General features: G+C 42.3%; 1 protein-coding gene across 5 annotated transcripts in view; it reads right to left on the bottom strand.

The window, feature by feature from the left end:
• The window catches only part of LOC109867612 (membrane-associated guanylate kinase, WW and PDZ domain-containing protein 2), a 297,617-nt gene that overhangs the window by 124,495 nt on the left and 148,122 nt on the right, over positions 1-25,000 (bottom strand). For 4 of the 5 annotated variants that reach the window (XM_031801801.1, XM_031801802.1, XM_031801800.1 and 1 more), the window contains exons 7-9: positions 13,035-13,092; positions 11,644-11,780; positions 10,064-10,246 (exon numbers count right to left, since the gene is read on the bottom strand). In XM_031801801.1, coding sequence (XP_031657661.1) covers positions 10,064-10,246; positions 11,644-11,780; positions 13,035-13,092 — 378 coding nt within the window. The remainder of the gene's footprint in view (positions 1-10,063; positions 10,247-11,643; positions 11,781-13,034; positions 13,093-25,000) is intronic. The other variant, XM_031801799.1, reaches the window with a different exon arrangement.

Below are 25,000 nucleotides of genomic sequence, written 5' to 3'. Positions count from 1 at the left end.
TTGCAAACTTGTGACATGTATTAATGCCAAAATAACATGCAAAACATGCAAAATATGTAAATAATTTAATAATAATAACCAGTGACTGATGGGTGACTGATGGGTCACCTCAACACAGAATAACCTCATGTGCGCACGCACTCAAATTGTTTGGGGAAAGTATCCTTTCAATTTTTACTTAGTTTTGTTCAATTGTATTCTATATACTATAATGCCACGGAATTCTAACAATCTTGTCTGCTAAATTAACTAGCGTAGCCCACAGCCATATGGCATACCATATCTTAAAGGAACATTTTGACATTTGCCATATGGTTAGTGAGAAAGTCCACATTGCAAATGGACGGTCCCTTACGGTCCGATAATGTTTCTAAAATTCGTGGACGGCGGCAGGCCGTGCAGCAGGGCCAGATCTTCCAGGAAGTCATCAAACTAAGTCTCTCGGACATTCGGTTTCCGTTTTATATAAAATTCTAATTTTGGTCATTTTTCTGCTGTCCCGGAAAATCCCACAAGAGGGCGAATGGAATCATATTGCAAATGTACAAAACATCACCAATCACGACATGGCCTTATCTCGTAAACGGAAAAGACTTCGAAGACAACTTGGTGAGCATAGGTTTGGCATAATGGGCAGTTGGCCCCGAACAAGATGGCGTCCAGGCCTCAACTGTTTTTGAGTTATGGCCATTTTTCTGGGATTAAAGGTCAAAAAAAATTCCACTTCACGTCAAAGTTAATGAACCTACGGTGTCAATAAAAAAAAGAACCAGACATTTATCTATCGTAATTTAACGTATAGACTTAACTCAGGATTCTGTAAAAGCATAATGCAATGAGGATATGTTTACTTTTAGCTTCTTGTGCACCTGGAAGTGCCATAATTGGTGTCATAGGGGCTGTTTTGAAAGTTCATATGTGTGATTAGGCAACCCTCATGAACTGTAAAATCAGTCATGTCTCCCATAAAAATTCCAAGAAAAACTCACACACAGCTTGGACAGAGGGACACAGTGTGGTGCGTAGAGACAGACAGAGCCTGCAAAGAACCGTCAGATTTAGAGTTCTGAAACTTTAGAAACCTGTTCAAGAGCTCAGGTCGAGGTGAGTTATGTGGCTCTAGAAGGTTCTCGGACCGAGAAACAGCCTCGTACATTTGCAATGACTTCAATTCATTTTGACCATTACAAAAATGACGACATTTAGAAAAGTCCCAGAGTCGCAAGACTAGGTCCATTGAAACCGGCTCGGCCCATAGACGGACCCCAACGTTTCTGTCCGATAGCTCATTCAAGGACCCCGTAGCAAGGCATGGAAAAAAGTGGATTTTCAGCACCAATTAAAGTCTTGCTCGGGCACCGAATTACCTATCGAGCCGAAACTTGGGATTCAGGGTCACCTCAGCTTGGCCTACATATAATGTCAGAACTGGACCCGCAGCTAGAATGTAACTTAGTGTTTTATGTTTCTATTATGGTTTGAACAGAAGGCGCTGTGAATTTTGAGCCAGCTCCGAAATATGTGATAGTTGGCATCTAAACGAGTTGGAAAAAGTGGGTGTGGTGTCAGTTTGTGTCAGTTTGGTGTCAAAATTATATCTAATTGACTGATGAACGGTGACTTGCTGGCTGACTTTTCTCCATTTGCAATATGTTTAAACAGTGAGGTACCATCACTAAAATGACAGTCTGAAATCAACACCAACGAGAGATGGAGAGGAACCACTATCACTGCCCGGCCATCCCGAGTTCATCAGGCCAGTCAATTTAGCATTTCTGCAGGATTTTTGAGCATGACATTCGTGATTGTAAATGCCCATTGAAAAATATTGCAAATGCACAGTGCATTTGCAATATGATTCAACAGTGAAAAAGCATCACCAAATGGACATGATGAAATCATCACAACGAGCGATGGAGAGGAACCACTATCACTGCCCGGCCATCCCAAGTTCATCAGGCCAGTCAATTTTGCATTTATGCAGTATTTTTGAGCATGACAAATTCGTGATGGTAAATGCACATTGAAACATACTGCAAATGCACAGCAGTACACCTGGTGATTTGAACGGGTTACCAGGAGCACATTTTTAAAATGTTTTTTTAATGCCATTATGGGGTAGCAAGTGGTCAAATCAAATCAAATCAAATTTATTTGTCACATACACATGGTTAGCAGATGTTAATGCGAGTGTAGCGAAATGCTTGTGCTTCTAGTTCCGACAATGCAGTAATAACCAACAAGTAATCTAACTAACAATTCCAAAACTACTGTCTTAAACACAGTGTAAGGGGATAAAGAATATGTACATAAAGATATATGAATGAGTGATGGTACAGAGCAGCATAGGCAAGATACAGTAGATGGTATCAAGTACAGTATATACATATGAGATGAGTATGTAAACAAAGTGGCATAGTTAAAGTGGCTAGTGATACATGTATTACATAAGGATGCAGTCGATGATATAGAGTACAGTATATACGTATGCATATGAGTAATGTAGGGTAAGTAACATTATATAAGGTAGCATTGTTTAAAGTGGCTAGTGATATATTTACATCATTTCCCATCAATTCCCATTATTAAAGTGGCTGGAGTTGAGTCAGTGTCAGTGTCAGTGTGTTGGCAGCAGCCACAAATGTTAGTGGTGGCTGTTTAACAGTCTGATGGCCTTGAGATAGAAGCTGTTTTTCAGTCTCTCGGTCCCAGCTTTGATGCACATGTACTGACCTCGCCTTCTGGATGATAGCGGGGGGAACAGGCAGTGGCTCGGGTGGTTGATGTCCTTGATGATCTTTATGGCCTTCCTGTAACATCAGGTGGTGTAGGTGTCCTGGAGGGCAGGTAGTTTGCCCCCGGTGATGCGTTGTGGAGACCTCACTACCCTCTGGAGAGCCTTACAGTTGTGGGCGGAGCAGTTGCCGTACCAGGCGGTGATACAGCCCGCCAGGATGCTCTCGATTGTGCATCTGTAGAAGTTTGTGAGTGCTTTAGGTGACAAGCCAAATTTCCTCAGCCTCCTGAGGTTGAAGAGGCGCTGCTGCGCCTTCTTCACGATGCTGTCTGTGTGAGTGGACCAATTCAGTTTGTCTGTGATGTGTATGCCGAGGAACTTAAAACTTGCTACCCTCTCCACTACTGTTCCATCGATGTGGATAGGGGGGTGTTCCCTCTGCTGTTTCCTGAAGTCCACAATCATCTCCTTGTTTTTTTTGACGTTGAGTGTGAGGTTATTTTCCTGACACCACACTCCGAGGGCCCTCACCTCCTCCCTGTAGGCCGTCTCGTCGTTGTTGGTAATCAAGCCTACCACTGTTGTGTCGTCCGCAAACTTGATGATTGAGTTGGAGGCGTGCGTGGCCACGCAGTCGTGGGTGAACAGGGAGTACAGGAGAGGGCTCAGAACGCACCCTTGTGGGGCCCCAGTGTTGAGGATCAGCGGGGTGGAGATGTTGTTGCCTACCCTCACCACCTGGGGGCGGCCCATCAGGAAGTCCAGTACCCAGTTGCACAGGGTGGGGTCGAGACCCAGGGTCTCGAGCTTGATGCCGAGCTTGGAGGGTACTATGGTGTTGAATGCCAAGCTGTAGTCGATGAACAGCATTCTCACATAGGTATTCCTCTTGTCCAGATGGGTTAGGGCAGTGTGCAGTGTGGTTGAGATTGCATCGTCTGTGGACCTATTTGGGCGGTAAGCAAATTGGAGTGGGTCTAGGGTGTCAGGTAGGGTGGAGGTGATATGTTCCTTGACTAGTCTCTCAAAGCACTTCATGATGACGGAAGTGAGTGCTACGGGGCGGTAGTCGTTTAGCTCAGTTACCTTAGCTTTCTTGGGAACAGGAACAACGGTGGCCCTCTTGAAGCATGTGGGAACAGCAGACTGGTATAGGGATTGATTGAATATGTCCGTAAACACACCGGCCAGCTGGTCTGCGCATGCTCTGAGGGTGCGGCTGGGGATGCCGTCTGGGCCTGCAGCCTTGCGAGGGTTAACACGTTTAAATGTCTTACTCACCTCGGCTGCAGTGAAGGAGAGTCCGCATGTTTTCATTGCAGGCCGTGTCAGTGGCACTGTATTGTCCTCAAATCGGGCAAAAAAGTTATTTAGTCTGCCTGGGAGCAAGACATCCTGGTCCGTGACTGGGCTGGATTTCTTCTTGTAGTCCGTGATTGACTGTAGACCCTGCCACATACCTCTTGTGTCTGAGCCGTTGAATTGAGATTCTACTTTGTCTCTGTACTGACGCTTAGCTTGTTTGATAGCCTTGCGGAGGGAATAGCTGCACTGTTTGTATTCGGTCATGTTACCAGTCACCTTGCCCTGATTAAAAGCAGTAGTTCGCGCTTTCAGTTTCACGCGAATGCTGCCATCAATCCACGGTTTCTGGTTAGGGAATGTTTTAATCGTTGCTATGGGAACGACATCTTCAACGCACGTTCTAATGAACTCGCACACCGAATCAGCGTATTCGTCAATATTGTTATCTGACGCAATACGAAACATATCCCAGTCCACGTGATGGAAGCAGTCTTGGAGTGTGGAGTCAGCTTGGTCGGACCATGGCACTCGCCATCTGTTCGATTTTTGGAGTGTTACACTTGGCATTTGCAATCAAATTTGAATGAAACAACGCCGAATTGAGTGGTATTGGACACCGTGTATATGATTTGTCCGGTGCCAATGACTTCCCATTAATTTTTGTCCATTTCAGGGGGGTGTTCCCTTACTAACATAAGTACAACTCTGAGTATTCTTCATATGTTTCTTATTCCTGTATAAAATAAACAATGGATTTATTTTGAAGGTGTAGGTTATATGACATGGATATATTATACTTTTAACCTTTCTGGGACCGGGGGCAGTATTGAGTAGTTTGGATGAATAAGGTGCCCTATGTAAACTGCCTGTTACTCAGGCCCAGAAGCTAGGATATGCATGGTAGTATTGGATAGAAAACACTATACAATACTACCATGTTTCCAAAACTGTTAAAATAATGTCTGTGTATAACAGAACTGATATGGCAGGCGAAAACCTGAGGAAAATCCATCCAGGAAATGCTATTATTTTGAAATGGCTGTTTTTCCATTGAAAGCCTGTCCACCATACAAATACTTATGACCCAATTCACGATCCCTACGGCTTCCACTACATGTGGCCAGTCTTTAGGCATTGTTTCAGGCTTTTACTCTGGAAAATGAGGGAGAAACAACATTTTCAATGAGAGGACAGTGGACATTTGCAGAGATGTTTCCTGCACATGACCGGGAGCGCACCTCTCTTGTTTTTCCTTTTCTATTGACGGAGATATTGTCCGGTTGAAATATGATCGATTATTTATGACAGAAACAACCGGAGGATTGATTATAAATTTCATTTGACATGTTTCTACTAACTTAAGGCACTTTTTAGATTTTTCGTTTGCCTGTGATCGCGCTTTGTGCCAATGGATTACTGAACAAAACGCACCAACAAAACCGAGGTTTTTGGACATAAAGAGGGACTCTATCGAACAAAACAAAACATTTATTGTGTAACATGGAGTCTTGTGAGTGCAACCATATGAAGATCAAAGGTAAGTGATCAATTGTATTGCCATTACTGACTTTTGTTACTCCTCTACTTGGCTGGTTACTGTTTAATGTTTTGTGTGCTGGGTGCTGTCCTCAGATAATCGCATAGTATGCTTTCACTGTAAAGTATTTTTGAAATCTGACACTGTGTTTGGATTAACAAGAAGCGGAACACCTATCCCTAATAGGTTTTAACAACAGGATGTTCCAATGGTCTGCATCAGTGGCTTGTAATCCTATGTTTGGAAGCCAAGAGATGCTAAAGGTGTTTATGTTAATTAATGGTAAATTGTTGTGAGACAGTTATGTGCTTGACAATCATGGCTGACAACATTTTGTGACTGCCACAGCCCTAGTCTTGGTTGGATAAATCTTTGAAGATATTCCAATCAGTATTCTCGAAACAATCCTTCAGCACTAATCGCAGCCAGAGATGGTGTGTGTGTCTGTTTGTGCATGTTGGTGTGTTTTATTTTGGCAATGTCAAAGAGAGGAGACAGCAATCACAAGACAGTGAAATTAGTTCAGAACACTTAAACACAGCACACACGCACGCGCACAAACACACACACACACACACACAAGGTGGCCTCAGATTACATGGTTTGCTAATTTGATCTATTTTACAAAGTTGATTAGGAACACATTGTTTAAAAAAAATCTACTTATAAAAAGACCATGTAGCTTAAATATTCAAATTGGGAAATTGTTGACCTAACATGGAATACTCCACTAACGCAATGATCTTTGCTCAATGCGAGTTGATTTTGAAAAACAATGGAGTGAACGGGGAAATATTTAAATCAGCCTTTGCAACACAAATAGCTGAGTTGATCACATGAGTGTTTAGTTTGCTGAGCTCTGCAACTTAAAATACTATGTTGGCTTAAATACATTAATATTTTACCCAGTGTGCCTTTCAGCAAGTTGTATTTTACTTTCATTTATAGACATTTTACTTCACAGGGACCAGTTTAGAACCAATACATTTATTTCATGAAGGAAATATGATGCATCAGATATATAAAAAAAATGTGGGTGGATTTGTTCTAAGATTATTTGACCTGTTTATCGGGTCTGGTTAATCTGAACAGATTTGAAAGAACAATGTCTGGTCCATTAATTGGATCAGGACTCAAACCGGAAAGGAGCCACATTGGACTAGGGCTTTATGGTAAACATTATGATAAAAAAAAAAATGTATATCCTATTTCAGAAGAACAGAATAGCATATTCTGAGTCGTCCTTATGTTACGCCCTGATCTGTCTATGCCAAATGGCTGTGAGTCACACTAGTTAATTTAGAGGGCAAGATTTGCTTCTAATTTCCATGGCATTATTTTATAGTAGGAACAATACAATTGAACATATTTTTTGAGCGAGTGCGAACATACGGCTATTCTGTGTTGAGCGGTTAACAAAGAAACGGGTACTCCTATATTCTTAATTCAGAGTTATTTATGCAACTTTAGCTGTGATACAAGTGTTAGGCAAAATGTTCTGATAGAGTGGATGGAGGTTATGTGCAGTTACTTTTTTAATATGCCTTTTCAAAGAATTGAGCAATAAATATAGCAGCATAAGAATGCTGGGAACCTGCTTTTATTATGTAGTGGCCAGTCAGAGGATCAACTGCTTCTTTAAAAAAATAACCTGCTTGTGGATTGTGTGTAGCCCAATAACAAGAGCCTACAGACAGGAAAACACAGCAAATCTGTCAGTGAATAGCATGCAGACAAAACTGTCCTTTCGCAATACAATAGGGGAAATCACAGGTTGGAAAGCAAATGGCTCTGAACTGCTGAAAAAAGAAGAGTCTAATCCATCTGCTGTAGGCTACTAAAATATTTGATCAAGTTCCAAATATTGTTTTACAAAGTAAAACAAGACAAAGATATAATTGCATGAAATGTATTTATAAAAGGACACATTTTTCTGGGCTCATAGGCTACAACAAAAACAAATTATGTAAGTGCCTCAACTCTACTGTTCTATGCCACTGTGCAAATGCCATAACATGCATGCAATGCTTTATTTTAAAGTTTTTTTTCTCATGGGTTCCTGTACCTCAGAGCTCCCCAGGTTGCTGCCGATTTACAAATTAAGCACTAGTCTCAACAAATCCTAAATTTGAGAAATTAGTTATGATTTAGAAATGGGCCATTAATCATGCACTTATCAGAACAGGGGCAGGGTAAAAAATAAACGTCATCCATATGCTCTTGAATAGCAAACACTTATTTTATTCCATGCATCAACCAACTGAGTAGCTGGCTCTCACTGCGCAACAGGTGATCCTATTCCACTCAAACTCTGAATGCCAGGGCTCTCATGAAGTGTTGATTTTTGATTGTTTGCATTGACGCCAGAGTGACTAGAGGGACAATAGAGTGCTGCATAACGGCCATTAGCAACTGGCTGTTAGCAAGTTTGGTATGGCTACTAATGACCATCAGAATGATCAAAGCAGTGTTTTGTAGAAGCCTATTTATTGTGACTCAACTGTCACGTGGAATTTGACTGCAGACATAACTTCTGACTGCCGGTGTGGTGGTAAATGCGGTCACCGTAACAGCCCTATATGGGACTCTAAATACAACATTAACATACTATTCTGAACCAAAATATATAACAGCCGAGTTGATGTTATATTTAAGCAATAAGGCATGAGGGGGTGTGGTATATGGCCAATATACCATGGCTAAGGGCTGTTCTTAGGCACGATGCATCGAGGCCCTTAGCCATGGTATATTGGCCATATACCACAAACCCCTGAGGTGCCATATTGCTATTATAAACTGGTTACTAATGTATTTAGAGCAATAAAAAGTGTTTTGTCATACCTGTGGTATATGGTCTGATATACCATGGCAATCAGCATTCAGGGCTTGAACCACCCAGTTTATAATACAGTTCAGCCAACTTCAGATCTCTTGGCGTAATGGTTAAGGTTGTTGACAGTTGCTGGATTGTGATATGGATGGGGCGGCAGGGTAGCCTAGTGGTTAGAGTGTTGGACTAGTAACCAAAAGGTTGCAAGTTCAAATCCCCTGACAAGGTACAAATCTGTCATTCTGCCCCTGAACAGGCAGTTAACCCACTGTTCCTAGGCCATCATTGAAAATAAGAAATTGTTCTTAACTTGCCTAGTTAAATAAAGGTAAAAGTTGTTAAAAAAGGTGTTCAATAGTTAAGGTGATGATATCCTTACATTGTTAAAACTTCGCTAGTTGTCACTATTGTCATGTCCGGATGAAAAGTGTGCCCAAAGTAAACTGCCTGCTACTGAGGCCCAGAAGCTAGGATATGCATATAATTGGTAGATTTGGATAGAAAACAGTCTAAAATGGTCTGAGTATAAAATAACTTATTTGGCAGGCGAAAGAGGACAAACCATCCAGGATTTATTTTTATTTTAGGTCACTCCCTTTTCAATGGGTTTTCTATGTGGATCCTATCGCTTCCACTAGATGTCAAGTCTTTGGAAATTGGTTGATGTTTTTCCTTTGAGAAATGAAGAAGTAGGGCTGTTCAGAACGAGGGTCGAGTCTAGTATACTGTTGTGGTTGGGGCGCGTGACTTGAAAGCTCGCTCCACCTTGTTTAAATCCGGTATTGAACACAGTTTATCACGTCTTAAATTTGATCGATTATTTACGTTTAAAAACTCCTAAAGTTGGATTAGGAAAGTTGTTCGGAATGTTTGGATCAAGTTTACAGGTAACTATATAGATACTTTGTAGTCATGTTGAGCGAGTTGGAACCGGTGTTTTTCTGGATCAAACGTGCCAAATAAATGGAGATATAACAACAGAATTTATCGAACAAAAGGACCATTTGTGATGTTTAATGGACATATTGGAGTGCCAACAAAAGATCTTCAAAGTTAAGGCATGAATTATATCGTTATTTCAGATTTTTACGTTGCGCCTGGCGGGTTGAAATGTGATTTTCATGGGTTTGTTTAATGGGTGCTGTCCTCAAATAATAGCATGGTTTGTTTTCGCCGTAAATCCTTTTTGAAACCTTACACTGTGGCTGGATTAACAAGAAGTTCATCTTTAAACCGATGTATGATTCATTAATTATTATGAGTTTTTCTGTTTTTGAATTTGGCGCGCTGCTATTTCACTGGGTGTTGTCAAATCAATCCAGTTAACGGGATTTGCGCACGAAGAGATCACTAAGAAGTTAATTTGAAAGGACTTCAATACAAAAGTTAAGTCAACTTAAAAAATTCAAGGCAATGACATGCAATATAATTTTTTTGTTTACTCAACTTTGACAAATGTTGACTCAGTTGAGTCAACTCAGTGTACACATTTTTGACTCAGTTTGAGTCAACTCAGAACTTTTCTGCCCCAAAGTTGAGGGATCTAGAAATTGTATTGCAGCTGGATGCCTTGATTTTTTTTAAAAGTTCAAATATATTTTTTTATACTGCATCTTGGGGACGTGTGTGTGTGTGGTTAGTTCCTGTACAGTACCTGTGTCCATCTTCCCATCCTGTGCGGCTGGGCCCTCAGGTATGACACTCTTGACCTGCAGGAACTCATCCGGCTCGTCCCCTCCAATGATGGTGAAGCCAAATCCCATGCTGCTCTTCTGGAGAGCCGTTGACAAGAAGGAGCCCTTCAGCTGTGTGGGGTCCCGTGTGAACGGGGGCTTCTCTGGAGAATGGGAGGGTGAGATTAGAGTAGGCCAGTTAAATACACTAGAATATTCACACTTCTTAAAAATATGATTTTTTGTTAAGACAGTAGGATATATAAGGATAAAAAATGGAGGAGACAAATCAGAAATGGTCAGTGGGGAGTGGGGATGGAGTGGGGATTTACATGTGGACTAGAGTTAGCAGTGTTACATCCATGCAGGACAACTTTATCACTAAGCATTTAATCACTACAACAGCGTTCACTATAAGTGGAGTGTCTGTACGTAATATGATATGCCATTTAGCAGACGATTTTATCCAAAATACTGTACACATTTTAAAATATGTTTGTTTGATCTCTGTGGGAATTGAACCCACATCCTTAGCATTGCTAGCGTGACGCTCTTACCAACAGAGAACCATGTTATGCCTGTGTCGATTATACACAGTGTACTAAAAATACCTTCCTAATATTGAGTTTCACCCGCCCCTTTTTGGCATCAGAACATTCTCAATTCATCAGGGCATGGACTCAACAAGGTGTCGATAGCATTCCACAGGGATGCTGGTCCATGTTGACTCCAATGCTTCCCACAGTTCTGACAAGTTGGCTGGATGTCCTTTGGGCAGTGGACATTTCTTGGGACATTTCTTGATACATACGGGAAACTGTTGTGCGTGAAAAACCCAGCAGCATTGCTGTTCTAGACACAATTCAGTGTGTCTGGAACCTACTACCATACCCCGTTCAAAGGCACTTAAATATTTTGTCTTGCCCATACACAAGCCATATCTCAATTGTCTCAAGGCTTAAAAATCATTATTTAACCTCTCTATCTACACCGATTGAAGTGGATTCAACGACTAACATCAGTAAGGGATCATAGCTTTCACCTGGATTCACTTGGTCAGTCTGTCATGGAAAGAGCAAGTGTTGTTATCTCTCCTTACACTGAGTGTAAAAAACATTAAGAAGGGGGAAGTCCTTTTTTGTATGCAGTGGTCTGGGCTGACACTGTGTATATATTTTCCTCTGAATACCAGGTAAGGGCAGAGTTGACAGTCCTTGGCTAAATTGGTCAGGTGCCACAAAGAGAGCCTTAGAAACTTTACAATTTGACCGGAACAGGGCAGCACGGCTGGCTCCTTAAGTGTACACGGACAGCTTACATTAATAAAATACATGTCAATCTCTCCTGGCTCAAAGTAGAGGAGAGATTGACCTTCATCCCTACTTGTTTAAAAGACTAGCACACAGCTCAGACACCCATGCATACCCCACAAGATATGCCACCAGAGGTATCTTCACAGTCCCAAGTCCAGAACAGAGCACAGTACTACATAGAGCCCATGGCTACATGGAACTCTATTCCACATCAAGTAACTCATGCAAGTATAGAGGTGTGGCTGTACCTCTGTAAATAGTCGGTAAGGGCAGAGCTGACAGTCCCTGGCTCTGCATCTGCTGCTGCTGCTCCAGTCGTCTCTTGGCCTCCAGGACGGGGTTCTCAAACTGGGTCCTTCTGTTGATGTGGCTGCAGGGAATAGGACTATGACAGTGAAATCCAGCAGCATCAGTGGGTTTTGGGTTCTCTTCTTCACGGGATACAGATACACATTGACTAACACACATCTAACGCAATATCGGTGAACATAGCTAAAATTGAAACCAATGCATGATTGAGATGAACGTGTCATGTTAGGATTTTGTACTAAGTCTGTGGATACCCAACAGTAGCTATTGTAGTACACTCTATTGGAAAATTGTAATTTCTACAGTAAATGTGTCTATTACAAACAGAAAAATACTGTGAAAGCATTACACTGCAGCATACTGTGAATGAAGCTGTATTGTGGGAAAATGTAAGCGGTGAAAAAAAGCTGTATTTTGAATGGTACTGTATGTAAACACATCACCTAGCTGGATTGATTTGACAACACATCACCTAGCAACCAACCAGCTTGCAGCAATCCCATTTAATTACAGTTAAAAACAGTCTCAATGTATTAATTTAGCATTATAGTAGCATTGTATTTTTTACAGTACAATAGTACAGTCAGTTGATCTGATATTCTAGTAACTTACAAGCAGCTAGTGGAAAATAAGTAACTGTGAATATTACAATAGCTTACTTGCCACTAGTGGCCTCCCGAGTGGCGCAGCGGTCTAAGGCACTGCATCACAGTGCTAGAGGCGTCACTACAGACCAGGGTTAGGTCTCAGGCTTTGTCAGGATGTCCTTGTCCTATCGTGCTCTAGCTACTCTATGGCGGGCCGGATGCATGCACGCTGACTTCGGTTGTACAGTGTCTCCTCCGACACATTGGTGTGGCTGGCTTCCGGGTTAAGCGAGCAGTGTTAACAGGGCCGTGTTTTGGAGGACGAATGACTCGACCTTCGCCTCTCCAGAGTCCGTAGGGGAGTTGCAGCGATAGGACAAGGCTAACTACCACTTGGATATCACGAAATTGGGGATAAAGGAGTAAAAATTCAATAGAAGAAAATACAAAAATAAACTTACTTGCCACTAGTAACTATTAGTTACAGTGTAACTAATTATGACAGAAATGCATTTCCATAGTGGAAATGCATTGTTGAACATTCTTAAAATGTTTGTTGAATATTATAATGCTAGACCTGAACCGAATGGGAATGTTTGCTAATGTCTTGGGAATGTCCTTAGAAACATTTTTTTCTGCTAATTTTACTGTATCATCCTAATGTTAGATCAAAACCTGATTAGAAGTTAATGAGAATGTTAGCTAATGTCCTGGGAATGTTTTCTGTTTGTGGGGGGACTTACTCTACGTAGTAACTGCCATAGATGGGGTCATCAATCTTCTCCCAGCCATATGGCAGCTCTGGACAGAAGGAAGAAAGAAATAGTGTATTAGGAGAGAGGGGATTTGCTTTTTAAAGAGCGAAGGAACTATTTGGCAGGGACAAGCCCACATTCAAGAATGCCCCTTTTCCAGGTACTGGATTGAGCAAATAGTTAAATGAAAACAAAATGGATAGAATGTCCATAAGGGAACAGCAGGGAGGTAAGTGAGAAGTGAATGAAACAATAAAAATAACATATTAGACACCACCGTTCAAAAGTTTAGGGTCACTTAGAAATGTCCTTGTTTTTGAAAGAAAAGCACATTCTTTTGTCCATTAAAATGACATCAAATTGATCAGAAATACAGTGTAGACATTGTTTATGTTGTAAATGACTATTGTTGATGGATTAGCTATCACAACGTGCCATTGGAACACAGGAGTGATGGTTGCTGATAATGGGCCTCTGTACGCCTATGTAGATATTCCATTAAAAATCTGCCGTTTCCAGCTACAATAGTCATTCACAACATTAACAATGTCTACACTGTATTTCTGATCAAATTGATGTTACTTTAAATGTACCAAAAAATTGCTATTCTTTCAAAAACAAGGACATTTCTAAGTAACCCCAAACTTCTGTGTGTTTGTTATTGGGGTGACAGGTAGCCTAGTGAATAGAGCGTTGGGCCAGTAACGAAAGGTTACTAGATCGAATCCCTGAGCTGACGAGGTAAAAGTGCCTACCTCCTCTCTGTAAGCCATCTCGTTGTTGTTGGTGATCAGGCCTACTACTGTTGTGTATTGTCAGAGAACTTGATGGTGGAGTTGGAACTGTGTGAGGCCAAGCAATCGTGGGTATACAGGGAGTACAGGAGGGTACTAAGGATGCACACTTGTGGGGCCCCCGTGTTGAGGATCAGTGTGAAGGAGGTAATGTTGCTTGACTTCACCACCTGTAGGTGGCCCATCAGGCATCTCAGGACCCAGTTGCATGGGGAAGAGTTTAGTCCGAAGGTCGTGAGCTTTGTGATGAGCTTAGAGGGCACTATGGTAATGAAGGTCGAGCAGTAGTTGACAAACAGCATCCTCATCCGCATTATTTTTGTACAGGTGGGTGAGGACACTGCAGTGCAATAGCGATTGCGTCGTCCATGGATCTGTCAGGGCAGTAGATGAATAGGGGAGGGTTGTGTGTGTTGGGGAGGGAGGTGGTCTTTGACTAGCCTCTCAAAGTATTTAGTCAGTTCAGTTACTTTCCCTTTCTTGGGCACATGGATGATAGTGGAAAATGCCAGAACTTATCAGCTTTGAGGGTTATGGATACCGTCTGCGAGGGTTAACACGCTTGAATGACTTACATACAGTTGAAGTCGGAAGTTTACATACACCTTATCCAAATACATTTAAACTCAGTTTTTCACAATTCCTGACATTTAATCCTCATAACAATTTCCTGAAAAATAGTAGAGAGAAGGATTTATTTCAGCTTTTATTTCTTAAATCACATTCCCAGTGGGTCAGATGTTTACATACTAAACTAGTATTTGGTAGTATTGCCTTTAAAATGCTTAACTTGGGTCAACTGTCTCCGGTATCCTTCCACAAGCTTCCCACAATAAGTTGGCCCATTCCTCCTGATATAGCTGGTGTAACTGAGTCAGGTTTGTAGGCCTCCTTGCTCGCACATGCTTTTTCAGTTATGCCCACACATTTTCTATGGGATTGAGGTCAGGGCTTTGTGATGGCCATTTCAATACCTTGACTTTGTTGTCCTTAAGCCATTTTGCCACAACTTTGGAAGAATGCTTAGGGTCATTGTCCATTTGGAAGACCCATTTGCGACCAAGCTTTAACTTCCTGACTGATATCTTGATGTTGCTTCCATATATCCACATAATTTTCCTTTCCTCATGATATTTTGTGAAATGCACCAGTCCCTCCTACAGCGAAACACCCCCACAACATGATGCTCCGTGCTTCACGGTGGGGATGGTGTTCTTCGGCTTGCAAGCATTCCTTTTTTCCCTCCAAACATAACAATGGTCATTATGGCCAAACAGTTCTATTTTTGTTTCATCAGACCAGAGGACATTTCTACAAAAAGTACGATCTTTGTCCCCATGTGCAGTTGCAAACCGTAGCCTGGCTTTTTTATGGCAGTTTTGGAGCAGTGGCTTCTTCCTTGCTGAGCGGCCTTTCAGATTATGTCATATACAAATCAAAGTTTATTTGTCACGAATGCCGAATTCAACAGGTGTTGACCTGTATGCAGAATAGTTTACCTTTGTTGTACCACAATTATAGAATATTCTATTTGTTTCTACAAAATGCAAAATAGGCCTATATAAAGCACATATGACACCATGGTGTTGAGGGTGTGCATAAGTTGTGTTCCATCATGAGTTTAAAAAAATAAATGCGTCAGGTAATTAATCTGCATGAAATGGTTGGATAGAAACCTGGTTATTTGAAGAAATTGAACATAAATGATTCTGAGCTATTATCCACTGTATAAAACCACTGCTATTGCTTTTGAATATTTTTTTGACCTAAAATTAAATGTAGAGATTCAGATTTCTCAGACAGGCTCTAACCAATAGTGCAAAAAAGGTGTTAGGTGAACAATAGGTAAGTAAGGAAATAACACGACAGTAAAAAGACAGGCTATATACAGTATCTAGGCTATAAAAGTAGCGAGGCTACATGCAGACACCGGTTAGTCAGGCTGATTAAGGTAGTACGTACATATAGATATGGTTAAAGTGACTGTGCATGTACGATGAACAGAGAGTAGCAGTAGCATAAAAGAGGGTTTGGCAGGGGTGGGTGGCGGGACACAATGCTGGGACTGGTTGGTCGGCCCAATTGAGGTAGCATGTACATGAATGTATAGTTAAAGTCAATATGCATATATGATAAACAGACAGTAGTAGCAGTGTAAAAAGAGTGTTTGGGGGGGGGGGACGCACAATGCACATAGTCCTGGTAGCCATTTGATTACCTGTTCAGGAGTCTTATGGCTTGGGGGTAAAAACTGTTGAGAAGCCTTTTTGTCCTAAACTTGGCACTCCGGTACCGCTTGCCACGTGGTAGTAAAAAGAACAGTCTATGACTGGGGTGGCTGGGGTCTTTGACCATTCTTAGGGCTTTCCTCTGACACCACATGGTGTAGAGCTCCTGGATGGCAGGCAGCTTTGCCCCAGTGATGTACTGGGCCGTACGCACTACCCTCTGTGCCTTGCGGTCAGAGGCCGAGCAATTGCCATACCAGGCAGCTGTAGAACCATTTGAGGATCTCAGGACCCATGCCAAATCTTTTTAGTTTCCTGAGGAGGAATAGGCTTTGGCGTGCCCTCTTCACGACTGTCTTGGCGTGTTTGGACCATTCTAGTTTGTTGTTGATGTGGACACCGAGAAACTTGAAGCTGTCAACCTGCTCCACTACAGCCCCGTCAATGAGAATGGGACGTGTTCGGTCCTCCTTTTTCTGTAGTCCACAATCATCTCCTTAGTCTTGGTTACGTTGAGGGATACGTTGTTATTCTGGCACCACACGGCAGGGTCTCTGACCTTCTCCCGATTGAGTCTATAGTATAGACTGTCTTGTCGGGGATCAGGCCTACCACTGTTGTATCGTCTGCAAACGTAATGATGATGTAGGACTTGTTCTGTGGATAAAGATACTTTTGTACCTGTTTCCTCCAGCATCTTCACAAGGTCCTTTTGCTGTTGTTCTGGGATTGATTTGCACTTTTCGCACCAAAGTACGTTCATCTCTAGGAGACAGAATGCGTCTCCTTCCGGAGCGGCATGACGGCTGTGTGGTCCCATGGTGATTATACTTGCGTACTATTGTTTGTACAGATGAACGTGGTACCTTCAGGTGTTTGGAAATTGCTCTCACGGATGAACCAGACTTGTGGAGGTCTACATTTTCTTCTTCTGAGGTCTTGGCTGATTTCTTTTGATTTTCCCATGATATCAAGCAAAGAGGCACTGAGTTTGAATGTAGACCTTGAAATACATCCACAGTTACACCTCCAATTGACTCAAATGATGTCAATTAGCCTATCAGAAGATTCTAAAGCCATGACATAATTTTCTGGAATTTTCAAAGCAGTTTAAAGGCAGTCGACTTAGTGCATGTACACTTCTGACCCACTGGATTTGTGATTCAGTGAAACAACCACTCCACAAAAATTTGTGGAGTGGTTGAAAAATGAGTTTTAATGACTCCAACCTAAGTGTATGTAAACTTCCGACTTCAACTGTAGGTCCTCTGTGAAGACAGTAAGCATGTAGCCCTTGTTGTCCTCAGGGGCTCTCCTCGGCAGCTCAGTCGTTATGCTCGAAGTGGGGAGAAAAAGGTGTTTATCTTGTCCGGTAGGTTGGTGTCCGCAAAGTGACTGGTTTTCTGTTTATAATCCATGATCGTTAGAAGCCCCTGCCACATACGCCTTGTGTACGCCTGCTGCATTGCTCCTCCACTTTGTCCTTATACTTGTCTCGCCATCCTGATCGATCTGCGTAGGTGGTATTTGTACTGTTTAACCATACATTAGTCCCCAGTCTCCTTGCCATGTTACCTGTGTATATGCAGCATCTCTCGCTTTTCTTCATGTGAAGACACGCACGCGTGTGTTTCTGGCACTGACACTATAAATTATGTCATGGCAGTAGAAACAACGGTGCTGTGGCAGGCTGGCGGCAGGGTCAGGTGGATTGAGATGGGGGGATAGAATAGTGGGTATGGAAGTCGGGTTAGGAACGATAGGTGGGTGAGATGGATAATTACAAGCCCTAAACCAAAAAAGCAGTTTTAAGAAACAATACGTGTTAAAGTATTTAATTAATAAACTGAAGTAAATAATAAATAAATGGAAAGATTAAGAAAATAGAAAAATAACTAATAATTAAAGGTCAACAATAAAATAACAGTGATGAGGCTATATAGAGGGGGTACTGGTTATCCTGGCACCACACTGTCAGGTCTCTGACCTCCTCCCTGTAGGTTTCATCATTATCGGTGATCAGACCTACCACTGTTGTGTCTTTGGAAAACTTAATGATGGTGTTGGAGTCGTGCCTGGCCATGCAGTCATGAGTGAACAGGGAGTACAGGTGGGGACTTAACACGGGGCCCCTCGGGGGGGGGGGCGTGCTGAGGGTCAGCGTGGCAGATCAAATCAAATCAAATTTTATTTGTCACATACACACGGTTAGCACACATGATGTTAATGCGAGTGTAGCGAAATGCTTGTGCTTCTAGTTCCGACAATGCAGTAATAACCAAGTAATCTAACTAACAATTAAAAAACAAAATACTGTCTTATACACAGTGTAAGGGGATAAAGAATATGTACATAAAGATATATGAATGAGTGATGGTACAGAGCAGCATAGGCAAGATACAGTAGATGGTATCGAGTACAGTATATACATATGAGATGAGTATGTAAACAAAGTGGCATAGTTAAAGTGGCTATGTATTACATAAGGACGCAGTAGATGATATAGAGTACAGTATATATGTATACATATGAGATGAATAATGTAGGGTATGTAAACATTATATTAGGTAGCATTGTTTAAAGTTGCTAGTGATATATTTTACATAATTTCCCATCAATTCCCATTATTAAAGTGGCTGGAGTTGAGTCAGTGTGTTGGCAGCAGCCACTCAATGTTAGTGGTGGCTGTTTAACAGTCTGATGGCCTTGAGATAGAAGCTGTTTTTCAGTCTCAGCTTTGATGTACCTGTACTGACCTCGCCTTCTGGATGATAGCGGGGTGAACAGGCAGTGGCTCGGGTGGTTGTTGTCCTTGATCTTTATGGTCTTCCTGTAACATCGGGTGGTGTAGGTGTCCTGGAGGGCAGGTAGTTTGCCCCCTGTGATGCGTTGTGCAGACCTCACTACCCTCTGGAGAGCCTTACGGTTGTGGGCGGAGCAGTTGCCATACCAGGCGGTGATACAGCCCGCCAGGATGCTCTCGATTGTGCATCTGTAGAAGTTTGTGAGTGCTTTTGGTGACAAGCCGAATTTCTTCAGCCTCCTGAGGTTGAAGAGGCGCTGCTGCGCCTTCTTCACGATGCTGTCTGTGTGAGTGGACTTTTTATTTATTTATTTAAATATTTTTTATATATATAGACTTTCAAAAAGAAAAAAAAAAAAAAAAAAAAGGAAATATGAAGCTTGCTCTTACTTTAAGAGATGCAGTGTTGGTCATTATTGTACATAATTGTATTTCTTTTACATTTAAAATAGTCCATAGAAGTCTCTTTTTTTGTTGTTGTTCACTTCTTCCAGTTTGTCTGTGATGTGTATGCCGAGGAACTTAAAACTTACTACCCTCTCCACTACTGTTCCATCGATGTGGATAGGGGGGTGTTCCCTCTGCTGTTTCCTGAAGTCCACAATCATCTCCTTAGTTTTGTTGACGTTGAGTGTGAGGTTATTTTCCTGACACCACACTCCGAGGGCCCTCACCTCCTCCCTGTAGGCCGTCTCGTCGTTGTTGGTGATCAAGCCTACCACTGTTGTGTCGTCCGCAAACTTGATGATTGAGTTGGAGGCGTGCGTGGCCACGCAGTCGTGGGTGAACAGGGAGTACAGGAGAGGGCTCAGAACGCACCCTTGTGGGGCCCCAGTGTTGAGGATCAGCGGGGTGGAGATGTTGTTGCCTACCCTCACCACCTGGGGGCGGCCCGTCAGGAAGTTCAGTACCCAGTTGCACAGGGCGGGGTCGAGACCCAGGGTCTCGAGCTTGATGCAGAGCTTGGAGTGTACTATGGTGTTGAATGCCGAGCTGTAGTCGATGAACAGCATTCTCACATAGGTATTCCTCTTGTCCAGATGGGTTAGGGCAGTGTGCAGTGTGGTTGAGATTGCATCGTCTGTGGACCTATTTAGGCGGTAAGCAAATTGGAGTGGGTCTAGGGTGTCAGGTAGGGTGGAGGTGATATGGTCCTTGACTAGTCTCTCAAAGCACTTCATGATGACGGAAGTGTGTGCTCGTTTAGCTCAGTTATCTTAGCTTTCTTGGGAACAGGAACAATGGTGGCCCTCTTGAAGCATGTGGGAACAGCAGACTGGTATAGGGATTGATTGAATATGTCCGTGAACACACCGGCCAGCTGGTCTGCGCATGCTCTGAGGGCGCGGCTGGGGATGCCGTCTGGGCCTGCAGCCTTGCGAGGGTTAACACGTTTAAATGTTTTACTCACCTCGGCTGCAGTGAAGGAGAGTCCGCATGTTTTCGTTGCAGGCTGTATCAGTGGCACTGTATTGTCCTCAAAGCGGGCAATGTTGTTATCTGACGCAATACGAAACATATCCCAGTCCACGTGATGGAAGCAGTCTTGGAGTGTGGAATCAGCTCTGTCGGACCAGCGTTGGACAGACCTCAGCGTGGGAGCTTCTTGTTTTAGTTTCTGTCTGTAGGCAGGGATAAGCAAAATGGAGTCGTGGTCAGCTTTTCCGAAAGGAGGGCGGGGCAGGGCCTTATATGCGTCGTGGAAGTTAGAGTAACAATGATCCAAGGTTTTTTCAGCCCTGGTTGCGCAATCGATATGCTGATACAATTTAGGGAGTCTTGTTTTCAGATTAGCCTTGTTAAAATCCCCAGCTACAATGAATGCAGCCTCAGGATGTATGGATTCCAGTTTGCAAAGAGTCAAATAAAGTTTGTTCAGAGCCATCGATGTGTCTGCTTGGGGGGGAATATATACGGCTGTGATTATAATCGAAGAGAATTCTCTTGGTAGATAATGCGGTAAACATTTGATTGTGAGGAATTCTAAATCAGGTGAACAGAAGGATTTGATTTCCTGTATGTTTCTGTGATCACACCACGTCTCGTTAGCCATAAGGCATATGCCCCCGCCCCTCTTCTTACCAGAAAGATGTTTGTTTCTGTCGGCGCGATGCGTGGAGAAAGCCGCTGGCTGCACCGCCTCCGATAGCGTCTCTCCAGTGAGCCATGTTTCCGTGAAGCAAAGAACGTTACAGTCTCTGATGTCCCTCTGGAATGCTACCCTTGCTCGTATTTCATCAACCTTGTTGTCAAGAGATGCATGATGTGCCCGTGCATGATGTGCCCGTCTCCGGAGTCTGACCAGAAGACCGCCTCGTTTCCCTCTTTTACGGAGTCGTTTTTTTGGGTCGCCGGCTGGGATCCATTCCGTTGTCCTGGTTGAAAGGCAGAACACAGGATCCGCTTCGTGAAAATCATATTCTTGGTCGTACTGATGGTGAGTTGACGCTGATCTTATATTCAGTAGTTCTTCTCGACTGTATGTAATGAAACCTAAGATGACCTGGGGTACTAATGTAAGAAATAACACGTAAAAAAACAAAAAACTGCATAGTTTCCTAGGAACGCGAAGCGAGGCGGCCATCTCTGTCGGCGCCGGAAGATGTGTTGTTACCTACCCTTACCACCTGGGGGCGGCCGTCAGGAAGTCCAGGATCCCACTGCAGAGGGAGGTGCTTAGTCCCAGTGTCCTTAGCTTAGTGTGGAGCTTTGAGGACACTACAGTGTTGAACGCTGAGCTTTAGTCAATTAATAGCATTCTCATATAGGAGTTCCTTTTGTCCAAGTGGAAAAAGGCAGTGTGGAGTGCAGGCGAGATTGCATCATCTGTGGATCTGTTTATGTGTTATGCAAATTGGAGTGGGTCTAGGGTTTCTTGATAATGGTATTGGTGTGAGCCATGACCAGCCTTTCAAAGCACTTCATGGCTACAGACGTGAGTGCTACGGGTCAGTAGTCATTTAGGTAGGTCATTTAGGTGGTCTTCTTGAAAAATGTTGGTATTACAGACTCGGTCAGGGACAGGTTGAAAATGTCAGTGAAGACACATGCCAGTTGGTCAAAGAATGCTCAGAGTACACGTCCTGATAATCTGCCTAGCCCTGTAGCCTTATAAATATTGACCTGTTTATTCTCACGGTAGAGTCCCACCTGATCAACATCCAGTGAAATTCGAGAGCGCCAAATTCAAAAACCAGAAAAACTCATTATAAAAATTCATGAAACATACCACTGTTATACATCGGTTTAAAGATGAACTTCTTGTTAATCCAACCATGGTGTCAGATTTCAAAAAGGCTTTATGGCGAAAGCATACCATGCGATTAGCTGAGAACAGCGCCCAGCAGACAAATCATTACAAACAGCAACCAGCCAAGTAGAAGAGTTACACAATTCAGAAATAGTGATAAAATGTATCTCTTACCTTTGATGATCTTCATATCGGTGCACTCACAAGACTCCCATTTACTCAATAAATGTTTGTTTTGTTCGATAAAGTCTATCTTTATATCCAAAAACCTTAGTTTTTGTTCATTTTCTTCAGTAATCCACAGGCTCAAACGGAGTCACAACAGCCAGACGGAAAATCCAAATAGTATCTGTAAAGTTCATAGAAACATGTCAAAGGATGTTTATATTCAATCCTCAGGTTGTTTTTAGCCTAAATTATCAATAATATTTCAACCTGACAATAACGTCGTCAATATAAAAGGTAAACAAGAAAGGCGCACTCTCGGGATAGCGCATAAAAAAGCTCTGTGACACTAGGGTCCAGCCTTTGAGTGCTCTTACTCCCTCATTTTTTAGAATACAAGCCTTAAACTATTTCTAAAGACTGACATCTAGTGGAAGGGCAATTGAGTCCTAAGTCAATGGATACTGTAATGGCATTGACTAGAAAACTCTCTCTCAAAAAAGAAATCCTACTTCCTGGATGGATTTTTTCTCAGGTTTTCGCCTGCCAAATCAGTTCTGTTATACTCACAGACACTATTTTAACAGTTTTGGAAACTTTAGTGTTTTCTATCCAAATCTACCAATTATATGCATATCCTAGCTTCTGAGCCTGAGTAGCAGGCAGTTTACTTTGGGCATGTTTTTCGTCTGGAGGTGAAAATAGTGCCCCCTACCCTAGAGAAGTTAAGGGTCTTACTCACATCAGCGTAATCATCTGGAACAGCTGGTGCTCTCATTTATGCTTCAGTGTTGCTTGCCTCGAAGCGCGCATAAGTCATTTAGCTCGTCTGGTAGGCTTGTGTCACTGGGCAGCTTGCGGCTGTACTTCCCTTTGTAGTCCGTAACAGTTTGTCCCTTATTGCCACTTTGTCCCGTATTGAGGCAATGCCCATTTGATTGTTCTTCAGAGGGCATAGCGGGATTTCTTAAGCTTCCGAAAACCAACCGGAAATGTATTTTTTTTGAGAGCCCATGCTCTTCTAATGGAACGTATGGGGAAATGATTAAATCTATCTTCCAGTGTGCAATTCCTATGTCTTCCACTGGGTGTCAGTAGTCTTTGTTCAAGGTTTCAGGCTTGTTTCTTCCAAAACGAGTAAGAAATATGAGTTACTACAGGGACGCAGACTTGGAAATCCATGTATGCGTGCGCGATGAAGAGGACACACCTGCTAATATCGTTTTCCTATTGAACATACTTCTTTCCGTATGAAATATTATAGTTTAATTACATTTTAGAGTATCTGAGGATTAAATAGAAATATATTTTGACTTGTTGAAACAACGTTTAGGTGTGGATTTTAGGATTCCTATCTTGGCATGTTGAACTAGTGGATAATTCAAATCGATGGCACCAACTAAAGTGACTTTTTGGGATATAAAGAAGGATTTTATCTAACAAAACTACACTACATGTTATAGCTGGGTCCCTTTAGGATGACAAATCAGAGGAAGATTTTTAAATAGTAAATGAATATTTCATCGCTATTTGTGAAACCTGTGCCGGTGGAAAAATATTTTGATGTGGGGCGCCATCCTCAAACAATCGCATGGCATGCTTTCACTGTAATGGTTACTGTAAATTGGACAGTGCAGTAAGATTAACAAGAATGTAAGCTTTAAACCAATATGACACTTGTATGTACCTAAATGTATAATATCCATACTTTTTATGATAATTTATTTGAATTGTGCGCCCTCCAGTTTCACCGGAAGTTGTCTCACTAGCCTTAATGTCCCGTTGGTAGGATAGTCTTGATCAGAGCTCATCCAGTTTATTATCCAATGATCTTCCTGTGAGTTGGCTAATAGGACTGGTGGTAGAAGGGGGGTACGCACTGGCCTTCGGATTCTTACAAGACACCGCAACCTACGACCCCTAAATCTCCTCTTCATCTGAATGACTGGGATTTGGGTCTTGTCCGGTGTCTGAAGTAAATCCTTTGCGTCCGATTTGTTGTCTGTCAGTGTACCAGTGTTTTGTTGCTTGTCGTTGTATTTTTTTTTGTGGACCACAGGAAGAATAGCTGCTGCCTCTGCAAAAAGCTAATGGGGATCCAAATAAACACAGAATTCTCTGGCTGAATTGATTACATCAACTACATCAAACCACCTTGAATCTCTGCCATTTTCATTAGATATAGAGAGAGAGATATAGAGAGAGCTATATAGGGAATAGGGTACCATTTACTGCTTCCCCCTCCCCCTCCAAAGAACTACCTTAAATATCCTTATTTTCTCCCCTTGGCGTGAGCCACCTTAAATGGCTGCCCTCCCTTTATATGGAAAGAGGAAACCGTTTCCATAGCAACCACCAGAGGAAGTCTCTTTTTTTTAATCTTCGGAGCTGAGGGCTCTGTTTTGTCTCTAATCCATGCCTCTCAAATAGAGAGCAAAAAAGAGAAACTGAGAATGTTGTTAATAGCGAGTGTGTAATTGTGTTTGCAGTATGAAATGTATGGATGTGTATCAGCAATGTTAAGTGTGTGTGTGGTTTAAGCTCTGATTCATATTACACTTGGATACGTGACTGAATGAGTGTAACACATATCTTCTATGCCACACATGCATCAACTCAGCCTAAAATAGATAGTAACACATAGCACAAACTGTGTACATGAGCGTGTGGGTCATTATGTAGATGGGTATTTGTGCAAAAATGTGATGTGCTGG

This window comes from Oncorhynchus kisutch, linkage group LG22 (genome assembly GCF_002021735.2).
Source record: "Oncorhynchus kisutch isolate 150728-3 linkage group LG22, Okis_V2, whole genome shotgun sequence".
In the NCBI taxonomy this organism is placed as follows: domain Eukaryota; kingdom Metazoa; phylum Chordata; class Actinopteri; order Salmoniformes; family Salmonidae; genus Oncorhynchus; species Oncorhynchus kisutch.
This window is presented reverse-complemented; position numbering and strand designations above follow the sequence as displayed.